We start from the raw sequence: 27299 nt of genomic DNA, 5'->3' as shown, positions 1-27299 counted from the left end.
AAAGCATCCCTGTGCTGTACAAAGAATTGCATTCGGAGTTCTGGAGAACATCACAATGGCTTTTGATGAAAAAGAAAAGGAAAGAAATTTAGTCACCTCCTATTTCCTCTAGACATTAGTACTCCAAATGAAATGAGAACCTGGTGTTGGTGGCTGCTGGGAAAGGAGATTGTTGCTCTTTGTTGGTGAGCTCCTGTGGCTGTACAAAGAATTAGAAACTTTGCCTCACAGTTCATTTTACACATCACCTTTTGATGGTGCTTTTACAGGAAAACAAGAGATCACAGGAAATGAAAGCTAGGCCTTCTCCTGAGAGAGGCATTACGCCAAGGTCACTTGTGGTTATTGCAGTCCCCAGGTATCATTCTGCTGCCATGATTAATTTACAGTGACACCAGCAGGGGCTAAATGAAGTTTGCCAACTCACAGATAATCGTAGGGTAACAGAGTGATCCATTATAGCGTTCTGGAAGGCTGCACTTGGCATGTTGCTGATCCTCTGTGAGGAGGGGTTTTATTGAGGTCACATCAGGTAGAAACCGGGTAGTATGGAAATGGGAACGCATTCATTTGGTGGACTAAACTCTTATTTTGGAAAATATTATTTTTTTTTTAATAACTTCCTCTGAAAAAGTGCCTTTGAGAGAGATGCCAAACAGAGCTTCCCATCATATCTGTATTCATAAAAAAAAAAAAACTTGAATGTAATTTTATGTTTAAATAACGAATGTCTTCTGACAGCCGTACAGAGGCTAATTGTTTTAAAGACATTTAGAATCCAAAATCATCATTACGACCAGAAAATGTAGAGCCTCACTATCTACAAATAAATCCTTAGGAACAGCTGATGATTTCTTCACAAATAGATGCTTCCTAGAAATTAAGGCATATTCTCAGAAATTAAGAAATTTTGGGTTTAGGAGGTTTTACGCCAAATTCCAGATATTAGCCCTTGAATAAACAGTGACTGTTACTGCTGAGAATGGTAACCAAATCTGCAACTGCTAAGATGCATGGGAGAAGAACATCGAGTGGCTCTGTCTACCTCAGCCAACCGCTTTCAACCAGCCCACAGGAGAGATGGTGCTCAAGTCAAGAATAAGTAGATAAGACAAAGTAATCGTGAACAGAATAGACAGGGAAAGCTGAAAAATAAAAGGAAAAAGGAACATTTCCTTTTTCAATTTTGAATTCAAAATTACGGGGTATTTCACCAAAAGGCACACAGGGCTGCATCTCAGATGGCCCGAAATTTTCTCTTCTTGCTGCATCTGAATGAGCACATGCTTCCCCTGCAAAGAGCCTGGTGGACTCAGCTGGGATGAAGCACTCACCTGCACAGTGCCCAGACTGGGAATGCCACTCCTTTTTCACCAGCAAAACTTGCAGTGAGAGTGAGCTGAACTTGCTTTACCCAGATAGACATAGATAACCAGTAAGCACCACTGCTGTAACTGTGAATAAACCACTTCTTGTTGGTGCAAAAACTGCCTCTTCCTTCAAACAAAAACTGGCAGATTAATCATTATCTCCCTCCCCTTTTAACTCCACAAGCTTTGCTTCAACCTGGAGCAGAAGCTGTTGAAAGAATGCTGAAAACATCCATTGAGTGCTTCCTGAGCAAGCAAAATAAGATGAGGTGATCCAGTTAGCCACACAACCAGTTTTCCACCACATTTATCTTTCCAGACCAGACATGTCTGCCTACCCCTATCCTAGCCAGTGATAAGCCTGTGCTGCATTTTGTGCTGTACTGCCAATGGTTTGGGGCACCTGGAAAAAAATGCCAGTACTGCCATAGTGGGATGCTGTAGTTATGCTGTAAGCAGTTGCTGTCTTGGTAAAAACAGAGTCCTGTAATAAGGCAGGTGTCTTTCAAAAAACAGGGCATTCTTCCTTTCTTGTTATTACTGTTTTGGTTTGGGTGTTTTTGATAGCTAGGACTTTTATATAAATTACCTGAAAGACTCATCAGTCATTTTTAGACTTTAAAAGGAAGTAAATACCCTAGAATGTTAAATGGATGTTAAAGAGTGAGGGACTCAGAGAAAGAGAAAGTAGTTTTAAGTAGGCTTTGTGGTGCTCAGGTATGGTATGCCAGAAGGCATTTTCGTCATGTCTGCTGAGACAAGCAAGAACTGCAGAAAGGCTAAGAGGAATAGAAAGCATTAATATTTTAGAAAACAATGTGGATTACACTAAACTCCTGACATAGCTGAGCAAGGAGCAAACAGCGGAAAACAAACAGCGTTATTCAAATTCTCTGCAGGCCGAGGGCTAAGAAAGCTGATTCTTTTTATTTTCTAGGAGTATGCAAAGAACAGATTTGGCTTCAGGTTGGCTTTCTTTTTTCACATTTATATTGGGCATATAGCTCTTGTAACGGCCAGGCATACAAAGAGATCATTAACAAGAGCAGAAGCAGCAGTGAAGCTTAAAATTCACAGGGGTGTCTCCACTTACAGAATTGCAGAGAAAGCAGCTGTGTGTAACAACTTTGCCCAGCCAGCAACAAATCTTCTGTCAAGACGCAGTCCCAAGACAAGGCTTCCAATTCTGTGTGACTTAACCCTACCCCGCGCGCATCAAAATGCTTTTGTCAGAATGTGTGTCGTGCTGCTTCTCAGAGACTGTCACTCAAAAAACACCTTTGGGCTGCGTGTTTCCATATCCATACCAGTCCTTCGGAGAACAGAAAACAATTCAAAGATATGCACATTCAATATAGGCTTTTATACTTCTTTTTTTTTCCCCCTGAGGAAGCAGGTCAACCAGTTCAGTAATGACAGCAGAACTCAGTTTCACATTCAGACATGTAAATTCACACATTTAAATGTAGATGCCAGTGGGTGAGCTTGCAGACAGTAAGAAGTCAATTGTGTTGCCCAAACTAGAGCAGTGTGTAAGACAGGTATGGCACAGGAGACCACCTCCCAGAGGCAGGGCAATACCTACAAGAGCATTTCAAAAAGTCACCATTGTTAGGGTGCCTGAACAGAGCCCCAGTATCCAGTCAGTGTGGCCATTGAGGCCAGTCCCAGCTGCCTAAACACAGCTACTGCCACATGAGATCCTGTCATGAAGACGCTTGGTAATTGGAGAGGTAGAGAAATAACCAAGAGCAACTCAAATTGTACCAGATGTCTGCTTGCACAACTAAATCCCAGCAGATGAAACCTAATGAGCTAGTCATCTGGCCAAAGACATATGAGACCCCAACACCTGTCCCCACACTGCTGATAATTATGCTTCTGTCTAGTATTGACTAGATCTCTTGTTGGCCAGATTGGATGAGACTGGGACTCTACTCATAAACACACATCTGCATTTAGACATACAAGTTTTGATATCTACGCAAACCTAAAGAGTAGTCCTCAACCTAAATCTCTAAATTTCTTCCTCTTACACCCTGAATGCCAAAAGGGTAATTTGCCTGGAAATTATACACCTAACTTCTGAGTGATCACGCAGTAACAGGTTTCTTGTGACACACACCCAGGATGGCTAACTTACCCATCAAGGTGAGGTGCACCAGGCTGTTCTCATGAGAGGTGAATCACTCTCTCTGTCACCTGGAGAACAAATTGAGGTGGTAGCTTTGCTGGCTGGCTCCCATCCTTTTCTGCACCATGTAAAATATTCCAAATATGGGTTCATCTCTGCGTAAATTATTGGTTTGTGTTATTCATGCTGGATCACACTGTTTCATGTGCTAAACCTAAAAACTTAGCCATACTAACATGATTACAAGGTGCCTGAAATTTGGTGAATTTACCTCAGGTTTGATGAACTGGTCTGCATGGTGCTCTTTGTAGAACTGTGATAAAACCCACTTACCCTAAAAACAGGCTTAGATAATAAAGATTAGATTTAGAAGCCTTATTTTATAACTCAGTGTCAGCTTACCTTATGTGGAAAATAAGCTTTCCATCACTTCTTGTATTTTCCCTATTTAAAAGGAAGTTTTGTCTTATGGATCTATTGTAATGAAGCTGTTGATTTTGTTTCCCTAGTATTTCATATAAAACCATCATATGCATTCTCAAATAAGTTGTAAAATGTCTTCTTATGTATAATTTATTGGAGTTTTTCCTATGAAAGAAATTGCAGCTCTTCCATGCCAGAAATGTTTAGGGGATCTTCAGATCCTGAGGCAGTTACTGGTGGAGGGGTGACAAATTGAATCCCTTTCTGCAGCCTAATGGCTGGTACATTTAATAGTAGATGACCTTCTGAATGACATCAGAACCACACTGATCACAGCGCAGAATATGAACCTCGGTAAAAAGCACTCTCTAAAACTAGCTCATATTCTCTCCATATAAAAAACTTGCTTAAAAAGTCAGTACATTCTTTTGTTTTTTACAGTAAGATGAGGAAATCAAACATAAATTAGTCAAAGAAAGTCTGTGAACTTCAATTGAGTTAGCCATATCTTCTCATGGACTTTTTGCAATAGAGAGCAGATAGATTTTACTATTAAACAAAGAAAGTGATCCACAAAAATGACCAAGGATTTCAAATCACTTTAGCTAGCAGCTATGACGGTTGCTATTGACAAGATACTGGGCATCTTCTCCAAGCCAGCAGGGCAATTCTTATATTCCTACTTTTTTAATCAACCGCACCTTGAAGTCACTGATTTACTTCTAGGCTGAGCAATTTATCTACAGCAGCCATTTCATTTGTAGAGATGCGTGACGGATGGAGTTGCTGTTTCTTTGCAGCCCAGAGCTTCCCTGAATGCCAAGGTCTCTGTCCTGCTGCCTTTGGGCAGCTCTGCAGAATCGTTTCCAATTTCTATCTTTGGTGATTCATAACACTGCGGTCTGCATCCCTCTGTACTAAGGGAAGTGTCTCTGTGTTCTCACTGTACTTAAGTCTGTACCACAGGAGTATGGATGGGATCCCTGCAGCATTGTTTTTTCTTGTTATGGTACTACTGAAACATAAACATCAGGAAATGCAATTCAAGGTTAGGCACTTTTTGGCAGTCATGTTTTGTTCTTCTGTGTTCACACTCCCCCAGGATTACTCTCATGTAAGCTTTCAAAGGCCACTGGTGACAAATGAGTCTCATCTTGCGATGCAAGTACCTAGTGTGGTGAGACTAGACCCTTACCTGGCTCAGCAAAGCAGTCATCATTTTGTGAATCACCAGAAGAAATACAGAAGTGATTTTCCTTTAACCGCAACTTCGGCGGGGAAAGTCTTTCTTTTTTCTTACTTTCAGATATGCTTCTAAGGAATATATTTATTTTCCAGATCCAGAAGAACAAAACACAGACACTAGAGCCAAATTTGAATATGGATACAGAGAACTGGTACATTTCTTAGTCTAAGTAAAATACTTTTAAGACTACATTTGATAGCAGATACCGTGAAAGTTTGCCATTAGTAGGCTAGAGTGTGTTATATACCCACAGGAGATGTCCCACAGACATCAGCAGACTAGCTTGTTTTGTTAGCTAATTACAAAGTGGATCATAACCCGATAATGAACAATGAACAAAGCTTAGATCAGCCCCAAATCCCTTGCAACCTAAATATGAGGCAAAGAAAGTACTTTAAAAAAAAAAAAAAAGACAAAGAAGAGAGAGCAGGGAAACAGGAATGCAGTATTTTCTCATGAAGCCATGCCAGCACAGAGAATAATGCCAGTCCTTTTTCAGCCCAGCTGTCGTAAAACGCACAGATAATTTTTAACAGGGAATCAAAGCAGGAAATAAGGTAGCTTTGCAGATGCCTATAAGGAGAGTTTCCTAAGTGCAGAGAGCAGCAGGAGACAAAGTGTGCATAGTTAACAAAAGATGATGAAGACTTTTACCGCAGGATGATTGGAGTAATGGGCTGATTTTTGTAGGAGAGAGAGATCTGCGAAAGCACACTTGATGCCTGTGAGCAGCATTAGACTGCATTAGCCAAGGTCATAGCAAGGAATGCTGCAGTAATAAAGGAACAACAAGCTAGGAGCTTGAATAAAAATTCAGATATGTTGATGGATAGCAAATGGCATGCCTTAAATATGTTATGCACAAAGTGTGTGAGATAAGAAATCATAGCCTGTTTATAAGGAATACAGAGCAAATGAAAGAGAATATGGGAGACCAAATTCACACCACCATTTGTGGGTCTGGATGTCAGATAGATAGGCTGGATATGATGTTCACTATAGCCAAAAGAAAGGATGCAAAGAAGGACTGGAGAAGAAAATGAATTAAGTGCCTCAGTTAAATGAGGAGGGCCATAAAGCCTCAAGATTGGCTTCTGAACTGTCCCAGAAAAAGGAATTCATAATTTTTATGCACTAAGAAATAAAAGCAGTAGCATGCACTGTTGAATACTTAGTGTACCACTGTTTGTGTCAGTACAGGACGTGCAGTGACTTACTGCTGGCTGGTGAATCTCTTCTATAGATTACAGTCACTGCACGTGCTGGGGAGTGTGTGAATAGTTATGAGTTTGGATAGCTTAAATCCTCTCTGCTTTCCACGCAGCCAGGATACTAAAAAGACCCTTTAGAGTCTGTAAAATTAAAAACATATTTTTAACATGGTTTCACTGGAGCCATTTAAGAACTGCATAATCATTGTCGGTGTCAAATTGCTTAGCACAGCATTTACTGTACAGTCCTTATTTTTGAAAAGTACTGCATTTAAACTAATCGTTCATCATGTTATATAGATACTTGCCTGAGATTATGAATGATGGCTTGACCAACCAGATCAACAATCCAGAAGTAGATGTGGACATCACAAGGCCAGACACCTTCATTCGACAACAAATCATGGCCTTACGTGTCATGACAAATAAACTGAAGAATGCGTATAATGGAAATGATGTCAACTTCCAGGATACAAGTAAGAAACTATTAGCCCTCTTTAAATAAATGTAATTTTGAAATACATTTATAAATCAGTTCTATTTGAATGGTTTTCCTTGGAGTTTGTGCTTTCTGCTGCTGACAACGTAAAAAAAAAAAAAATCTTCTTCTGTCCCACTGGTTTCATTTTCTTCTCATGCTTATCATCATATCAAATGCATCAAGACACTGAGAGCTTTCCATTATGACAGCAGTCTGCTCCTTTTTCAAAAGGGCATTTCAGCACATTAAGTGCCTAATTAGGTGTATCAATCATGGTAGCTTTCGTCTGGATGCTTTGCTGAACGAAATTTACCATTCCAAACACTTTACTAAGGTGTTCATCCCCACCAGGGTATTAGGTGGGACAAGAATGGAGAAAGGGACAACCACTTCAACCCAAGGCACTCACCCTGTTTTCCTCACTCCCTTGTGCCAGGTGATGAGACAAGTGGCTCTGGCAGTGGAAGCGGCTGTACGGATGACATCTGTCCCACTGAGTTTGATTTCATCATGACTGAAGCACCGCCTGTTGACTCAGACAGGAGAGAGGTGGAGGCTTCAGCCACACAACCCAGCCAGTCACTGCAGACATTGCTCTTCGCCTTCATCAGCCTCGTACTGCAGAGACAATGGAGATAATCTTGGAACTGGTCAGAGAAACTGTGTTTTAGCTACAGAAACAGCCAACTTCCTTCTTTTCTTACACTCTTGGACAATGGACTATGCCACAAACACTTGCAGTTTTCTATGCGAAGAGAGCAGTACTGCAACCTGCTTCCCTTTTTGTTTTCCCAAAGAGCACCAGGTGCCAGACTGAACTGCTTCCTGTTTTTTGCAGATATCTCTGAAGACGATATCCATTCTTGAGAGAATTCTTTCTCAGATCTTTACTACAGGAGACTTTCTAAGCTTAATTTCCTTTTATGCTGCAGAAGTAAAAGGATCTTACAGTGAACATTTTTTTTCTTTTTTCCCCTAATGAAAAAAAAAAGGAGTGGGGGTGGGGGGAGAAGAAACCAATGAAGCAGTTTTCTTTCTGAGTTGGGCCTAACTCCAGGCTGCTGCCCGTAAGTCTCAAAAATCAACAGAACAAAAGACGAGAAAGAAAAAAAAGTGCAACTTTTCTCACTGACAGCCAGGTTTCCTTTAGGAACTTCTGTAGAGTAATTCAGGTCATTGGAATGATCGATGCTATAAAGAGGCAGTCTGGATTTTTTTCCAACACAAAAATTCAGCTCAATGGTAAATGTCTTGCAATCCACCTGCCAACCACTTCAGATTGATATGAAGGTAGAGAAGCTGAAAAGCAAGTTCTTCTTTTAGTATGACAGTAACTCCACTATCTTCAGAATGTCATGTTACAGTTCCTTAGGATTTAAAGCCTAATGCCCAGTAAAAAAAGAAAAAGAAAAGGAATAGTAGCACGATTTTGCCTAGCTTCTTTTAGTGTTTATCCATGTTATGCAATTGGCACAAATTTCCACTTAGCTTACCATCAGCCATGGTGGTAATGCTAAACAACTCTCCTGGCAAATCTCCCCTCAAGGGTTTGGGCAGAAAATAATCTCTTGTGATAAAATCTCTTTCCTTTTATCACTGTTCTGACATCAATTAGGGCTTTCTGCTACTATGTTTATTATCCTACCAAGATGGCAGTTCTCTAATGGACTAACAATGGCGACCAGATCGATAGAGTATTTCACATCTAACTACATCTTTCATATTGCTTAATTTCAGTATCACAGGGATTTCTTCTACAAATTTCAGAACAAACAAATATATAGTACTGACATGGAGATTTCTTTCACTTTTTTAGTCTTAGTATGATCATCTATTTTTATATATATAAATATATATAAATCACAGATTTTAACTTCTTAATTACAAGCTCAGGGTTGACACTTCTTTGTAAAAAAAATAAAATATGTTTGGTCAACCAGCTCTTCTGCTTTTGTGCTACTCTGAAAAGCAACCCTTTAATGACTGGTCAGCACAAAAATCAAAGAAGAGAATTTTTTACATATCCAGTTGTCCATTTCTTAACAGATTTGCAGAGTGTGGGAGAAAATCTCTCTCATCTCTGTGTATTCATGTGAGCATGGAAGTTTGTGTGACAGGCCTAAAGAAAGACACGGATGTTATTTGTGATGGCAAATGTACTCTCAGATTCTTCAAGGATACATTGCTTTAATAATCATTGCCTGAATGGATGTGGTCCTGGCTACAGTTTCCTTGATTTTTATCTGGTTGCAAGACCAGAGATGGAAGCTATTTAAATCCTGGACAAATGAGAGTAAACAGACATCAAAGACTTCCCTCCTCCATCAGCTACAGAAAAAGAGCTTCTGTGACAATGCTGTGTAGTGCTGAAAAGATTCTGCAGAAGCTTTTTTCCTGATTCTTTTGGTGACTCTAGAAATGATACAAATAAGTTATGGAAATACTTTAAAGCCAGCCAACCACATTACAATTTAACAACAGAGCAGGTAGATCATAACTATTGTAATCTCTTTTTCTTGTCAAATTATAATTAGATATCGATTTAGGCATGACATTAAAGTAGAAAACACATAGCACATGAGGATAAAGGATGCTTAAGCACTTTTACCAAAAAGTATTTACAAACTGTGTAGTAGGTCTAATAATGCATAGGTCTTGAGCCACTCATAATCCATTCTTATACATTCTTATATTTTCCAATTTGTCTACTTTGCAGTGTAACGATCTCTTCTTCTTGGCCCAATCTGGTGTGCAAGCATGTTACTTGTGGTTCATTTCACATCAGGACTCAAGCATTAAGCCTCCGCGAATCCGACCTAGACCAGCCGGGGCTCATTTAACTACGCATTCACACCAGTATGGTGAATAGCTAAATGGCGTTTTATTGTGTGTGTTAGCAGTTTAAATAAGCCGCTATCTACTTCGTCTACACCCCCTAGGAATACATCATATGTCAATCATTGGCAAGGGAGGTCCTATCCACATCACAGCTCGTTTCCCCAGAAACGCCTACTACAACAAAGAGTAACTGGAATATGTTCAGACCAAGCATGTCTTACACCAGACTTAGCAGTGTTTCTTGCCACTCTAATAGCTCACTCTAGAGATGATCTCATGATTCAATGCTTTCAGGAAGTTAAGCAGTATTAAAACCAATTCTTACAACCTTTTGTTCTGTTTTGTTTGTTGACTATGGTATAACAGACATCAAGCAGAGGAACTTCCTTTTTATTTTTCCTGAACTTGCATATCATCCTCTACAAAGAGGGAGTTCTTTGGTTCATCTTTATCTATCAGTGTACACATCGTGTTCGTGACATTAATTCTCCACAACCTTGTCTTATTGTCCCATTGTGTTCTTACTCAGTAGAAACTGATACTATTTCCATCTGATTATCCTTGTTCTGGAATTTTGTCAACAGGTGATGAAATCCAGCTTCTAAGGCATTTCCTCCACTGTAGTTTCTCCACACTGCAGATTAAGGTGCTGATGGACTCCTAGGGTCTTTGTGTTAACTCTGGCCTAGATTTAAGCAATCTGATGACCAAATTGGGTATCTATTGTGCTTCCACCTATTTGTAGACCTCTGGATTATGTGCAAGGAGTAAAAGGAATCACCAAGAACAGGGGGCTTGCTAAAGGCTGCTCTCAGTGGGGGAGGAGGTAAATGTTCTAACACGGAGTTTGTAGGGGAGGCCCTGCGCTACTTGCACTGTATCTTACAAACTGCTCATGAAACAATGGGCCCAGCTAATCTCTGCTGAAATGTGATTGTCCCGTGGGAGTTCTGTCAGAAATGTACATCTTCCTTATTATTTCTCTGCTTATTTTCCTACTATGCATGGTGATATCTTGTCAGGAGATGGAGATCCCTTTGCATGAGGTATTAAGCATACATTTCTTTAATAGTCCCAGAAGGTTGAATACTCTCTTTATGCACTGCATTTTCCTGAGATTAAGAGAGCTATTAAATCCACAGACCAAATGAGATTGGGAAGAAAGTAAAGAAAAGAAAAAGAAAAAAAAAAAGTAATGTTCATAAATGTGAAAATCTACATAATTTCCAGTGCTTCTGTTTGCACCTCCTTTACGTCCAATAACTCTTCTTTCAAGGTAATTTTTTTGTGTGCTGCAATTCAAATATTTCTCTTCTGCCAACAGCTGATAAAGTAAGGAATAATAAAGAAGACAATTACCCGCATAAGAAAGAAGACTCTAGTCCTAAGGAAAAATATTTTAACTGTGTAACCCCTGTATGTGGTGCAACCCAGTTCTTTCCATTTTATGCTCTTTTAAGGTGGAGGCTCTTAAAAAAATTAGTTGCAATGGATCATATAACCAGTGCTAGAGATCTTTGTGTTAATGTTAATCAAAACCATTTTGCATTGTCACCAAAGTTTTAGTGTTTAGTGTACAGCAGATTTTTCTATTAATGCCACAGTACACACTTCTGTAACTGCAGCACAGACTGTTTGAGGTCTGGCTACATCTCGAGCATTTCAGAAAAGGTAGTTGGAAAGGGAGGGTAGAAATTTCCCACTGAACAATAATAACAATAATAACCTATGCCTAAGGGTTCTGGTAAGGGCTGATCTATCTCATTTCCCTAAGAGCATCAGAGAGCTCTGTCCAGAGAAAGCTCCCAAAATCTGAGTGTCATCATACAAAAATCATCCCAGTTCTGCGTGATTTTAGGAAGCACCATTACAGCTGTGCCTTCCCACGGCTGTGTGAACTTGTTTGAGCTGCTTCCATGTAAGACGGCCATGATCAAGAGCTGCTGCTGAAGATGGGCTGTTCATAGTGTCTCAATGGGCAGCAGTTGCCTTCAGTTTACTAACTGACCCTGAGTCATTACCAAATGTATCTATACTTATTCACTGAGACTTTTTTATTACTCTAACATGAAAAAATAAATTACAGCACTGATGTGAGTTGTGTTTTTTGTTTTTAATTCACTTCCAAAGATAAGCCATCAGGAACGAACACAGAAAACTGTAGAATGATTCTGATGAGAAAATCAGGTTTCTGCAGGTTTCATTATGGAAACAAACATCTGGATAAGCTTCAGATATTAAGAATAAACTCACATTTCTAAAACTGCTAGTATTTATTTATGAAGCCACAGATTTTCAAACTTGCTCTGTGAGAATTAAAAGGGTTAACAATAGTGAAACATCATGTAGCATTGCAAAACCCCTAATTTCAAAGGGAAATTTCAAAGGCTAAGTCAAAGTTATAGATTTAAGAATATGATGTCAAAATGCAATAGCACTGTATGTATACTTTCAAGAAAATTAGGGTACCAAATAAGGCAGTGTTTCCATTCCAGCTACTCACACTGGCTGTGATGACTGCGTTAACTTGTGTTATTATGACTCCTCTGAAAAAAATGGTGAAGTCCATAGTGCTGCAGTAATAGAGTGTGTGGAAGAAAAACAGTATGATGTTAACTCTTCTCATCCATTAAAAAGTATAGAAGACCTGATGGAGAACAAAGAACTCTTATATTGACTTTAAAAATAAACATCTAGCATCAGGCAAATGAGATTATCTCAAATTTATTCTGTCAGAATGTTTTCCAGCAGTCCACTATATTCAAATCTGCTGAACAATGTGAGTAAGCAGTCACTTGTAGGTTATTTGCCAGTGTAATGTGAATGTGAAGCAGTTGTCAACAGAAGTTACTACTTCTCTACTGAAATGACTACATAGTTTACAATTCTGATTGTGTATCCCATGTGACTGTTTAGCAAACTGTGTATTGTTTGAGTGAAATCACATCCCTGCTAAGGAAACTGAGAGCTTTATCACCAACTTCAGGAGATTTTCGCTGTAATCAGGCTGAGAAAATAAGTCTTTATTATGGAAGTTACTCATATTCAATGTCTTTCTGACTTTCAGGAAGACAGCAACATTATCCATGTAAAATTGACATTATTGTCTTCACCCATGTGTCCAAATTTCACTTCAAAGCAGTCACAGTTCATGCCCATCTTCCCCAGAGCTGAGGTCTCTATACTGCCAAGAAGGTGAAAAAAGTCACATGGATTTGTCCATAGCTTGAAGTCTACATCATTAAATCAAACCAGTTTAAAAAAGAAAAGAAAAAAGAATAAGAAAAAATGGGTCGGTGTTTCAATCAGCTCTCATTTCAACTTACTTTTAATTCTGTAGAATTGATACTTAACAGTGCAAGAAGGATGAAAGGCTCTTGTTTCGTGGTCCACTGGATTTATTTATTTTTTTCTGCTTGCTTTTCCTCCTTTATTCTGGCACCAGGAAATCTGTGAGATTTCATGCTTTAAGTGCTTGGCAGTATCCAGTGGTGTCGTTTGTTTATCAAACTAAGAACAGATGTCTTAGCAAAAGAAGTTGTCCTTTCCATAGGGAGGGATGAGGAAAAGAAAGATTTGATAGCAAAAATGAGGTACAGGATGGCAACTTTTTATCTTGGATATAGTGAAGTGCCTCTGTCAGTAACTCAGAGGGTCTTTAAATACCAAATTTCCAGGGAAGACAAATCTACTAAAATTGAGAGAGAAAAAAAAGTACAAATTTATAATTGGATAAAAATATAACAACTGAAGAATGAGTGAGAGAAGCAAAGACTTCACAGTGATGCCAGGTAGATAGATGATAATAGGAGGACTAACAATAGCAGGGAGTGGAAGTCACACTAAGGACATCTAGTGTTCTTCACTTCTTTCTAGCTCTTACTTTTGATCTACTGTCAGTGAATTTTCTGTGTAATTATAACCATCCACTTGTGTACATAGCAAAGACCCCAGTTCAGCTTCACAAACCAGTGTCTACAGGACCCCCCCACCCCCCTTCTCTTCTTTGTTTCCAGGTACTTTATCTACTTATCTTTCAGTATGTGAGGAAGAATTTACTACCTAAAACAGACTTCTGTGTCTTTCCTAACATTTTACATAAAAATATCAATTATTTCATAGCAGGAGTCCTTCACATTCTCACAAAAATAACGTGATTTCACTGTGCATCTAGTGTGCTTTCTTATCAAGATGACCCTCATGTGGATTTAGGAGAAATCCAATTCTGCTAGTTGAACCAAGATTTAGCAGAGATCTCCCAAGTTCCCAAGTATCCCAAACACCAGGTTATAGACGAGCTCTGGCATTTTTCCCCTCTCTGCTTCTCATTCTCCACTCAAAGCATCATTCTGGCCCAAGACAGACATTTGTTGCAGTTGGACTTGATGATCTTGAAGGTCATTTCCAACCTGAGCAATTCTGTGATTCTATGATTCCCATCTGTATCTCTCCCTACTCCTCAAGCCACACATCCTTTTTTGTCTTGGAGTTACCAGCAGCCCTATTCCTGTCTCTCTTCCCCAGAGATTTTGGTAGAATTTCTATGCTTTTGGTAGAATGTCAACCTGCTCTTTTTATCATTTTCTATTACTATTATTATTATTATTGGACAGAGAATGTAGCAACAAAGAGATCTGGCACTTCTTTTTGTGTTTGTTGTTATTTTGTTTGGGGCTTTTTTGTCTTTGTTTTTCATAGGGTTGTGGGGGTTTTTGGTTTGGGTGGTTTTTTGTCTGGTTGGTTTTTTGTCTATCAAAATCTACCTTCAGTTTTTATTCTCTATTCTAAGCATATGCTCCAAGGATATGCTCTTGACCATCCTGATGGTCATAAATTCTGATGAGCCTTTTTTCAATCGAATATAACATTACAGCTTATACATGTGACTCACTCATTTAATCGTGGCAAAATGTTGTGTCTTCCCTGTAACTATAGCACATAGTTTGTGCGTCATTGTCTACTGTGCTGATGAGCCAACAAAGCCAGTGGCAAGAAATTTATGGATTTTCTATGTCAGGATAACCTCAAGAGGTAGCACCATCAGGAAAATTTACTATCAGTTCTGTAAGTGTTTGTTTTGAGATTTGGATTTTTTTTTTTCCTCTTATTGTAGTTTAACATTTTGAGCTTTGATTTTTTTTTTTCATATTGGCTGTGTGTGTATTATATGTACGTAACATGAACTGTTACGGTCTTTAGAAAGCACAGACAAAAACTGAGTGGTCAGTCTATCTTAGTCTTCTTGCATGAACTCTGGATTCATGAATACTCTCAAAAATCTGCCCAAAGAGAAGTTGGATGTGTTCAGATCTCAGCTTTATTCTATTAGTCGAGCTTGAGACAGTAAAAATATTTTGCAAATCGTTTGTGAATGTATGTATGCGTGGAGAGGCAGGGAAAGGAGCACTTGCTTATATCTCCAGAATATTTTGAAGATTCTTTCCAGGTTTTTCTAATCTGATCACAAATTTACAAATGAAAAGTTATCATTCAGGTGTTCAGGGAATGCGAACAAATTAAATGATGGACTTTTATATACGTACTCCTTCCAGGTTACTTTGCTTTGTTGGTAAGCAATATCATTTAATTTCCACTTGCAGTTTTATTACATTTAGTAAATTCAAAGAAAGCATTTTATTTAAGTAGGTCAGGTGACTTTATTTTTGCTTCAATTGACATTTATAGTTTCTTGTTAAACTTCTACAATTCCAGGCGTATGAACATCACTTGAAAGCATGCAAATTATTAGCTTTGGATTTGATGCTGTATTTCTATATTGGTAGTTAACAAAGTTAAATGTGAGTTACTGGGGAGGATGTTCAAATGCAAGTCAAGTTTAGAATAAAATCAGTTTTATACAGAAACAGGGCTGAGTAGAGAAAATTTCATTTAATATTAAGCATACATTTCTACAGATTCAATTCTAACATTTCAGCCTAATCTGAAGCTAAATAGATAATTAAATTTGAAAATATCACACCTGTAACTAAGTGATACAGCTTCTGTTTTGCAAGAGTTCCAGTCAAAGTGAAAGCAAAATCCCAAGTTCTCCCATTTCCAAATACTACTTCAAATGTCTCATCATTTAGCAGCACTCAGCAGTTTACATATATATATATAGCAGTGTATCAAGGCAGAGTTAGAACTTTCATGGAAAAGATTCTTCACAGCTTTGTAACTTCAGAGAAGTAATGTACCATGGACAGAATCAAAAATTCATACCGTTGATATACAATTGTTCCGATGTATTTTTGAGATAGGTTTCACAGAGCCCAATATTTTTTGTGTGTGTAAAATGCCTTAAGTCACTTTCTGTAGGGCTAATGCAATTGAATTTTTTTCTGTATATAGCTTTTTATAATAATTACTTCGGATGCAACACTAGACATTTCTTTCCACTACAGTCTTATACAGCCTTATGATTGCTATAATACACAGATTATGAAAGCTTTGCATTATTAGCTGTAAATGCACTTTCAATTCAATTCAAGACTTAGAACTTGGAAGCAAGAACATGTGACAGTGCCAAGAGCACCAAGGCCTTCCTGATGGGTAACCTTTCCATTCTCCCAGGCTTGAAATCTTTTCCCACCCACTCTTTCTCCTCTCACCCCAACTTTTTTCATGAAAACTGGCTGTGTCTTAGGGCCTAAGGTCATCTCATCTAGCACTAGGTACATCAGGGAGCACAGCATTAGGAAGGGCTGTCTTTCTAGGTCTCCGCAGTTAGTCTGAAGATATAGGCATCTCTATAGCTGGGCTTGAGCATATCTATTCCCCACACAGGCAGCCTGGGATGACAAGGTCTGTCATTTAGGCCTCACTTAAGTGCCTGTAGGTGGATGTCACTGGTGAGACTGAGGCAATCCAGGTTTCTCCCAGACTCTCTCCTGCCTTTCTCTTCTTCATGCCAGTGCTGGAATGAGGAGCCTGGAGAGGGATCCCATGAGGTAAAGCTATGCTATGACTCCTTCATTTCTGGGTTGAACCACCCCTGATGTTGACATGAAATCCACGTGTATTCACTGTTCGAAATTCTGCCTAATGTTGTTTCTTTTACAATCTTCCCTATAAGACTTTTCAACCTGTCAACTATTCCTAACCATGGACAGACACTGTGGCTGCCCTCATTGTGCATGTGTACAAGGGGACAGAGTTCAAACAGTTCTTTCTTGAAATTCCAGATGCTTTCCAAAGGCCGGTGAGAGCTGGATAAGAGAGTTAGAGAGGAGTGTGGTGTGCATCTCTGGAGGGCAGACAGCAGATTACTGTAATGCCTCAAGAGTGACAGCAGTGATAAAAATACCCATCAGGTTTAATCATTAATGCACTTAGTTTTTTGTCTGTCTCAGCCCTTACTGCATCACCGAAAGGAAAGTACATGCTTTCAGAGAGGTCAGTAGAGAAAGCAAGGGTAATATACACAGGATAATGCTGACAGACAACTAATACTGATTGTTATGGCAGAAAATAACCATTTAAAAACTGAAAGTAATGAAGTGCAGTCTCCGCTGTAATTCCTGCTATCTCATGGGACTCCATAATAAGGAAACCCTATTTCTTTTATCAGCCCACCTTTTTGAGGTTGGTACTTGAAATGTGTCAGAAAACAAAAGTCCTAGTTGTAAATCACTCATTCATTGTCTGATTTCCTAGATCTTCTGTTCTTCCACTTTGTTTCAGTTTTTGTATTTCTGAAAATGGCATGCTCACATGTTATATGTATGTTTCTATCTATTATATAAAATTATTTTCACATACGCAGACATATAGATCTATACAGCCACAAGCCAGTAATATACAAGTGTATATTTTATAAAAGGGCATTGGAAGGACTCAGTTTACTACAATACTTGATACAGATCTAATGAGGAGAGTCCCAGGCAGGGTCTTCTGCTTTAGAGGTGATTATAACTTTTGTGTCTACAAATGCTGTTGTAATTTTCTGAACTAACTGTGAAAATGGCGAGTTTGCAAATGCTATTTGGCAACATCTACTGAGGGAGAGAACTATCCAGACAAAAACAGCAACCTCAGTGGTATCTCATTCACAGCATTTGGGGTCTAAATGTTATGGATTGCATTATCTCTTGGTTTTGCTTTGAATGCAAAAACAACTTGTGAAAGGTCACTAAGCTTTTCAGAACCCTTGGCTCCTCCCTTTCAGGCTACAGTGATCGGTCTCTGTTGACTTGGGTAATTCAGTGAATTGATTAAAACTCTGATTATCAGAACTACCATTCTATGTGGTTGTTTTTTCAAGATGAATTTTATAATTCACAGAGAGTGGCTCTCACTTATGGTATCACCTGACACTGAATTACATATCTGTAATCATAGCACCACTGTCCATCATCCAGGAAAGACATGACACCACAATACTCCATGGATAACCCTTGCAGCCACTGGATCTTTTTCACCACATCTTTCCTTTCCTCACACTTTTCTCCACAACGTTTTGATTAGTAGAATTGCATTCATATTTCTCTGGGGATAAAAATATGGGATGTGTCTGACATTTTCAAGACAGCCTCAGATGGTACTGTTCAATCCATTGCTTTTCCATTTCCCCTTGAGTCTTATACTAAGTTCAGTATACAACAGTTAGTTAATGTGATTTTCACAAAGCAGCGATCAGTAATGTAAATACCATTTCTTCCCTCAAGAGTTATATTGAATTCTGTGTTTCTTACTCTTGTTTCTTTCACAGTTTGTCATGCCAAGGATGTTAAAGATGATATTTGGAAATCATAGAACAGTTAAACCATGAACTGCTGTGTTCCTGTCCATTAGTAAGAAAAGTTTGACTGCAAGAGTATTTTGTTGGAAGGGTTGTACTGACAGTCATTTACATACATATATATATATATTTGTAGTGCTATGCCTGTTTCTTTCATGTACCTTAAATTACTACCAGATAATGAATGACCTTCTATTAAACTCATTTTTTTGTAATGCATCTTTCTAAAATATAGACATTAGAAGACATTGCTGCTCAGCCAAGGCAATTTTGCCTAGTGCAATATTGTGTTACTAGACAAAGGCATTTGAAAAAGGACATACGTTTTATTTCCTAAATCAATACTTTCTTTTGCTGCCTACTGAAAAATCCTTTTTTAGTATTTACAACCCATTTGAGAGTTAGGATAGGATTGTAATATTCAGTAACAGACTGAGACAATAGCTAGCATTCTTAAAGATTAATTCTGTTTGCCCTGTCTTTTGCCTGCAAATGTTATCCATATAATGCTTTTCAGAAAAAGTGTACCTTGTTAGTTCCCTTGCTTTATGGTATACATATATTAATGAGTATGTATTTTCATTGACAACAGTATAAGGCAAGTTATTCCTTTCATAGTGTTATTATACTGTTTATTCATGTGCATATTTTAAATTTGCAATGACTTGCTGGAAAGTCTAATTGATTGTCACTGATTAATAGCCGAAGCTTTGCTTTTGTTTAGACACCAGTACATAAAATTCTGATAATTAAATGAAAGTTTAATTCTGCTCATTAGATCTTAAAGATGTTCTTTTCAAAATCACAGCAATCTCTTTATCAATGTATCATCTCCACAAAAACAGTGTTGAAAATGTTAGAAAGCATAGTTTTTCCAGTTGTTTTTATTACAAGAAATAAAGAGACTTTCCTCAGTTAAACAAGAAGATACAGTGACCTTGATATTAATCTTGCCATAATTGGATTGATATTGCATTAAAATATAGAAACTGTGATTAATTAACACTACATGCAGAGAGCACAATATCTCAACTGAAAAAGCTTTTTTGTTGGGAAAGTCATATGCAGACAATCTACCTTGCTGCAGTAACAACTAGGGCATGCAGTGTCAAGAAAGCAATGAGGGAGTCAAACTACCTGCCACCTAACATCACTGAATTTTGACTGGCTACGCTTTCAATAGACAGAACTAGGGAAACGTTCTCTCCACATATAGGTGCACATATTATGCATTGCTCCTACTTCTTTCTGTTGGCAGTACCAATAATCCTTGGTCTGGCATCATAGTATAATAAACTGTGTGAATGATTCATGGCTGTCTTCAGCTTAGAAACTGGTATAGTCATGCACAATGCCCTAGCAAGTGGCTTGCATGCAGCCCTTTAATGCAAACATTAAGGACAGCTAATCAGAAGTAGCTATTTTTGGAAGTGTAACTATTCCCATATTTTATGGATAAGGAAAATGTAACGTAACTTCTCCTTTCAACCTAAAGATAGAAAGTGGTACAGCAACCTGGACAATGTAATTTCTGCTCTGTGAAGACTATGCAATGGAGGACCAGAAACATCTTCCCTAGCCTTTCTGGTCCTCCTTTCATTGAAGTTAGCAAAACTTTGCCATTGGCTCCAGTTCTAGGAGAAGCATATCTAACAAATTTGATACTAACTACTAAAATTTGTGCTTATATCTTTGGTGTCTCTCAAACAACACTTGACGACGCACACTTTATTCTGTCGTAATTACAGCAGTAATGAAGTGTGGGGTAACCTTTTACACTGTTGCTCAATACTCAGTACTGTACGTATAAATACTTGACACCTCAGTGAAGACATTGACATGCCTTATTCATTCTAGTTATTTTTATAGTATTGGTTTTGTTAGATTGCTTTACAGCATAAAGAATAAAACTATAACTGCTCTGGCTTGAAACTGTCCAGTTCATTTTTATCCAAGATGTGTTAAAAAAATCTATTCATGTTCATCAGTTCTTCTCGTTCTCATCACCCTTCACTCACACCTTGAAGGCAATGTATCTTGGTGGTTGAAAACAGGGATTTGATATTCTCTGATGGACTACAATAAATACCTGAAATAAGAACATGCCTCGTGCCTTGTGGTTTGTTGGCTGTAAAATGAAATGTGCTCTCTGCGGGTCAGTAATGTTAACCTCATGATTGCCAGCTACTGGAGAACTGAGAGGTAAGGTGAATCTTTTAAGTAGTTTATGAGTTCATTTTACAGCATTCTCATTCCAGTCATATTTATGTGCAAACAATGCACTTCTAAAATATGTCAGAGAAGTGAAGAATGTTGTGGAAGTGTCAAAAGTCATGACATCTAAAGATGAAATTTCAGGCAGTAGTAATTTATATATTCACTTGAAAATGACAGGAGCTTTCTCTGACTATTTGTAAGATAAATAGTTTAAAGAATGACACTCTGTTTTCACTTAATTTTGAGTCAATAAGATTACAACCTGATTTAATGATACCTTTCATTGCAACAGTTGAACTGTAATAAACACCATCTTTTTTCACATAAGTGTCCATGGTACACAAATCTTAAAATGTAAATCAATATTGTTCTTTAAGAAACTGGAAAAAGATTTGTTTCTATATTCTGATTTGTTTTAATTCTTGCAGAGGAATCTAATATTTCCAAAGAAGTCTTTAAACATTTGATGCATCCTCTTTAGAATTCTTCTGTTGATTTGGATTTAAGTTTAAAGGCATTGTTCAGAATGTTCTCAAGAACTTCAAATGAAACTAGAGGCCCAAGATTAGGCAACAGAATCAAATTCCTAAATTCAGCTGAGCTGAATCCCACCATTGCCTGGTACAAGATTTAGGTGAACTGACTCTCATCTCAAGACAGGTTTTTGTGTCCAAACATAAGTACATTCAGCAATATTCTAGATGCTGTGTTATGTCCTAGACATTTCTGCAGGGCTCATCAAGTCAAGGTTTCCATTACATTCATTTATGTAGCTGGCAGAGCAGCAGGAAACCCATGTCTTTCTGGGATAGGGATTGGAGCTGATGAATGGCACCATTAAGCATCTCTAATGGCACTCTATGACCTATTTCTGGACCCACAGTGAGTATCTAAGATAGATGAAGCATGTTCCCATCTAGGGACGTCTGTCCCTGAGGTGAGACAGATCAGCTGTTTAGAAACAGCGCTAGTGAAAGAAACCTTTGAGCAGAATTGAGAGTGTATTCACTCTACTTAAGTGCACTGTGTGCTGTGTTCCCCATTCTAGGCAAAAATAATAATAATAATAACCAAACCAAAAAAAAATCTAAAAAAAAATCAACAAACTGAGCTTTCAAATAAAAAACAATACTTCTGTAATTGTCAGACTAAAAATGATTTTCAGGGTGCAATAAATTTGAAGTATTCGCTACTCTTATAATGCAAGGGGAACTTTGCTGTACACGCTTCATGATCTAAAAGGAGGAAAAATAATTACTCATCTGAGAACAGCTAAGTGTAAGCACCAGATTCAAATTCTGCTGCCTCTCTAAAAAGACATTACCTGCAATGGTGCAGAGACTCTTCTGCAAATAAGGAAAAATATGATTATTAATAACACCTTTTAATTATTATTCTTTTCTCAGGCACCTACCGCGGGGTTCTATTAATTAGTAGTTCCTGCTGGAACCAAATGTAATACTATGGCGAACAACCATTTTCTCTACCAGATTTCTGATATGTGTTTCATGCCTGCATGAAACACTGCAAGTCTGTTGTGATATTTTTGTCTCATCAAGATGCAAACAAATTCAAGGGGAATGAAATGTGAGGAGCTATTATAAAAAACAAACTGATGTTATAACTAGCTATCTGTTTGAAAACAGCAGATGCTTTTCCAGCAAAGGTTCTGGCTTCTTCTACCTGTTAGAGATGATATTTGAAAAACAGTTTTTAGCACTGAAATAATATTGATATACTAAATCCAGAGGCTTTTCTGAGTTTATTAGCATGCTGTTGTTATAATGCTGTACTGAATGTGCTGCCATATTTGCACCTCTGAACTGCGCATCCATTCTCTTGGTTGTATGGGTAGTACAGGTGCTTTTCTGAAATCACAACAAATATTAATAAACCCAGGAAATATGATTTTCCTCAGTGATCCAGGAAAAGCTGTGGCCTAAGATGTTTTCTGGTGCATTGCTAACCTTAAACATATCAGAAGGCCATCAAATACAGATGCCAAGCTAATATAAAAAATATGCAGGTGTTGAGCATTGCCAATATGATGTAAGTGAAGGAAAGTAAGTGTGGAACAAAAGGAAGGGGAGAAAAGAAGGAAGGCCAGGAGTCACGGAACAACTGAATTAAGAGGAAGAGTATGAATCAAGTAAAAATGCACTTAAAATAATACAGAAATAGACGATAAATATGGGCTTTTATTGTGCTTTTTTGGCTTGAAGTTTCTATTTCCTGGCTTTTTTCCTGGTTGATAGTTTTCTTTGATTATGTGTTTCTCCATTTTTGGCATGGAAATGAATTCATACAAATTAAACAACAAAATCTGCACAGATACAAAAACATCTCACGAACTCTAATTTAGAAGAGTTTTCACTGAGGACTCTCATCCTTTAATATTGGTCCTGACTAGATTTTAACATATGAGTGTATACAGTACAAAGAGTTAACACAGGGAGCAATTATTTGTGCTACATGTTTTGCAGTGCCATTCAGAACAAACTGAAAGATCCTTAACCACACCACAGCCACAACTGCAAGTAAAGCAGGGGGGAGCAATTTTGCACAGTGCTAGCAGCAGTGTGGTTACCAGATAGCAAATATACTGATACTGAATGACTCAGAGCAACCAAGGCAAAAATGAGTATGAGGCAGTGGATGTGATGAGCTGACACAAATTCATCCATCTGAATAACACAATTAAGAATACATCAGAAAAGAATGACTAAACAATACCCAGACCAAGCTAAAAAACAGAAGTACACACAAGGCTGAAATGAAGGATATCATTTTTTTTGCTCCCTTTTCAGTTTTGAGGAGAAATAAGACTTCTATCTGCCTGTTTTTCCACCTTAGCAGTCACAAGAGTATTCTTTCTTACCAGGAGATAGACATAGTGTAAATGAGCTCTGTCATCATTCTCTCCATATGTCATGATCAGATTTTTTTTCCAGTCAGGATGTTGCTTTAAACAAAAATCTACATTAAAAAATAAAAAATAAAAGAAAAAAGTATCTGCAAGATCGTGAGACCTGTTCTAAGATTACAGATGGTGAGAGTTGGGTTGGGGAATAAGGAAAGGAGTAGGAAAGAACAAATCTGTCCTGGATGAAAGGATGATTTTTCCTTCTGTTAAAAATCCGGCTTTTCCTTTACTCAGAAAGGATTGTGCTTTGCCTACACAAGTGGCATTTTTCAAAGCTTTGAGCTGAATTCTAAATCCATAGGGTTTGGCGCACCGAGTGGGTATACACTTCTATAGAAGAAGAAGCAGCTTTCTGTACCTCATTGAAGTTTCTTTTACCAGGCATGGGGCGGAGATGCAGCTGCTTTGGGATGTGACACAAATCTGAGCAATTCTAGAGCTGCTGTAAATGAATCCATTTGTTCATTTGTCTGCTGGGCAGCTGAACCACAGGGACCAGCGGGAGCAGGGAACGCCAAGCCAGAGCTCGCCTGCTAACCATAAAACCAGCTGCTGACATGAGTCTTAAGGGCTGCAAGTGAAACTGAAACGCATTTGCAAGGGCTGAGAACACCAGTTCTCCACAACATGCACCCCAAGGGGAGCCAACATAGAGAAAAACAGCCCTTTAGCCAGGTCTCCCTACCCTGAGCAGCCACCAAACATGGGCTGGAAGGATGTGTTGGTAGAAGCCCTTATGGAGTCTGAAATTCTGCAGTAAAAATGAAAAAGAAACCAGGCAGCAAAATGTAATAAGCACTTCAGGCTCTGCCTGAGATCGATAGCAGCCAGCCCAAACGAAGGCAGTCATTGTTCCTGGCAATACATGTTATGTGTTTTTCAGTTAATTCTGGCAGAGGAGGTAACTGTGAAGCTGTTACAAATAGCTGAGCAAGAATGCATCTCTGTTAAATATATATATATACATATATATGTGTGTGTGTGTATATATATATATATAATATATTTTTTAAAGTTGCTGAAAGATATTTTAAGCAAAAGTTCCCCTCCCCCCCCCCAAAAAAAAAAAAAAAAAAAAAAAAAAAAAGATACATATAATAAAAAAACTAAATAAAACAGTGAAATCTTGGGGGATTTTCTTCTTCTGAGGCAGAAAGAAATAAATCTGTAAAGAGACTGGGTGGTCGCTTAGAGATGACAGGGAAGAGGGCCTGGGAGCAGCCTGGGGTACAGCAATGGAATCAGCAAGTGAAGGAAGACACAGGACCATTTCAGCAGTTCCATGAGAGATGAATGGACACACAACCCAACTACCTTGATGATACTTTCTGGAAGGTAAACCCTAATACGAAATCAATTGATTTTCCTATTGCCAGGCCTGGAGTTGTCCTTTGTACCACCTCTGACATCTTCAAAAAGCTGAGCACTTCTTTTATCATCTCAGTACAGGAGACAGAGGAGCTGTAGGCACACGGTCACCCAAAGGTGCTCCTGAAGCACAGCTTAAGTATCGTTTTGCAATGGACAGCTCTTTCAAGCAGGACTTTCCTTCACATGGTACAGCTAGAGGAGAAGGAGTTATGTTTCCTGAATTAGTAGAGCATTCTGCAATCTTGCCTTATCCGGCCAGGCATTTATCCATCTAATGTAATTCAAACAGACAGCAGAGCTCTCTGTGACATGACCGCAGAAAATCAGGAACCACAGAAGGAGACCTACCACAGCCAGCACCACAGTGCTGAAAAAGGAGCTTTTTTATCTAGTCTGCGAGAAAGCCTGAGGGCAGAGATAAGGGCTGAAAAGACTTTATCTGAGCTGGAGATAAAGTTTCTGCCTCTTTTATTCTGGCACTTCTCAAAAGTGCTGTCAAAGGCAACTGCTGAAGTCAGTGCCTGATTTCTTTCCATTCTGCCTAATGAAGTTGCTCCAGAGTTCATAAGTTTGTCAACAGGCCAGAGGCTGCAAGGCACTGAAAGGAGGAGAGGTGAACAGAAAGGGACCGTCTGCTCTGGGTGAGATCTGACCACTTATTCCCTCTGCTGAGTAGTTTGGTACATTCAGGGTGAGCTGCTCTTCATAATGGCCCTCACATAAACATCTCTCACTCTCATCGTGGCAGTTATTAGCTTAGTTTGCAAATCCTGTCTGTCCTTACACATGGGTGGTGTCAGGGCACTTTGAGTGAGTGATGGTTACATTGCCATGAGCACAGGTGGGACCAGTGAAGATCAAGATAGGAGGCATTCAAGTTCACTGCAGGAAAGTTGATCTACATGGCCTTTAGGGATCCTTTCCAACTCAAACAATTCTGTGACTCTGTGTCAGTCAGACCTGCAGATACTGCTCTTAGGCAAATATCTGAAGACCTATTAAGTGTTTCTTCCTTTGAGGCTCCCCTGCTAGTATCAGAGCATGATTTTGGATCTGTACAATAGTTTATATATTGGCTTACCCTTCAACATAGTGGAGAGGTAGCTTTTGATGTTCATGTTCTTTCAGGGAAAAGGCCCCAAAAGAGGTAGCTGGAGTATATAAAGATGGCCAGCACTGGTGATGTTTCTTCTGTCCACTCAGGTCTTGGAAAGATAACTCTAGCAAAGTAATCTGGACAATGAATAACTTACAGATACTGAGATGTATCTTAGCTGCGGGAGAACTGAAGTAGAGCAGGATCAAAGAAGTCAGCTAGTTTGTAACTCAACTGTAACCACGCAGTAGTGTGGAGGGCACTTAGTAGGCTGCATACTCTGCATGAAAAGCCAAGGAGATAATTCAGAATTAGTAGGTTTCATTCCTAGTTGCCACCAGTCTACATGGTAGGTTCTGTGTATATCTTCACTACTAAGTTGACGGTTTTGGAATCTCCTCTCTTCTTTCTTTTTTCTTCCCACAGGTACAAAACATCTCTCTCAAAAGCGGAGTAAAGTAAGCAGTTAATAGAAGGTCAGTAAAAGCGTTGCAACTTACAATTTTACAGTAACAGTCATGAGATATGATTGCTTTACAATGCTTCTTTCCTAGATCAGGGGCAGAATCGGATCAAATTCCTCTTTGAGCAACCAGCTGAACAGCTAGCAATGATACTTAAGCTCTCACTAATTCCTTCAGAGGATTTTTGCACAAAAGCACAGGCCGTGCCTGACAGAGATGATGTGGCCACCACCAGCTTACAGCGGAGCTGAAGAATTAGGCACCTGACCCACCGGGTGAATCAGAGCAAGGCATTAGCTGCCTGCAGATCCTACACAGTCAACTGAGAGAGCAATTAGCTACTGACTGGAGAGAAATCAACTTCTCAGATGGATAATCCACTCAAAAGCCCAGCATGCAGAGCTGGAAGCTGCACAGGTCTAGGTAATAAAATGAGAAAGGGATATTTTTGAGCAACTCTCCCTCCCTGGAACTTAAACATTGCAGCTCTGAATCCTGTGCGATTCAGAGCCGTTTGTCAGAAGTAAGCACCAGTTCAGCAGGGGTTATCTTGAAAGGTGGAGGGGAAGGTGCATGAGAAGTGATGTGTACACCCACCTCAGCTTGAATTCATCCCAGAGTGCATCTCCCTTCTGCCACCTGCACATAGTGACCATGGAGGTGGATGTGCTTGTCCCTTACTGGGCTAGTCTGGGGGTTGCTCAGTTTCGCACGTGAGAGGAAAAAGCGACATGCAGATGTAGGCCATGGGCAGCAGTGATGCTCACCAGGTGGACTCCTCCTTG

General features: G+C 38.9%; 1 protein-coding gene across 1 annotated transcript in view; it reads left to right on the top strand.

Moving 5' to 3' along the window:
• The window catches only part of GPC6 (glypican 6), a 697654-nt gene extending 689395 nt beyond the window's left edge, over nt 1–8259 (top strand). The window contains exons 9-10 of the mRNA XM_072349696.1: nt 6685–6860; nt 7302–8259. Coding sequence (XP_072205797.1) covers nt 6685–6860; nt 7302–7504 — 379 coding nt within the window. The 3' untranslated portion in view covers nt 7505–8259. The remainder of the gene's footprint in view (nt 1–6684; nt 6861–7301) is intronic.
• The last annotated feature ends 19040 nt before the right edge of the window (nt 8260–27299 follow it).

Source organism: Excalfactoria chinensis, chromosome 1 (genome assembly GCF_039878825.1).
Source record: "Excalfactoria chinensis isolate bCotChi1 chromosome 1, bCotChi1.hap2, whole genome shotgun sequence".
Lineage (NCBI taxonomy): Eukaryota > Metazoa > Chordata > Aves > Galliformes > Phasianidae > Excalfactoria > Excalfactoria chinensis.
The sequence above is the reverse complement of the archived record's forward strand: the minus strand, read 5'-3'. Positions and strand labels throughout refer to the sequence as shown.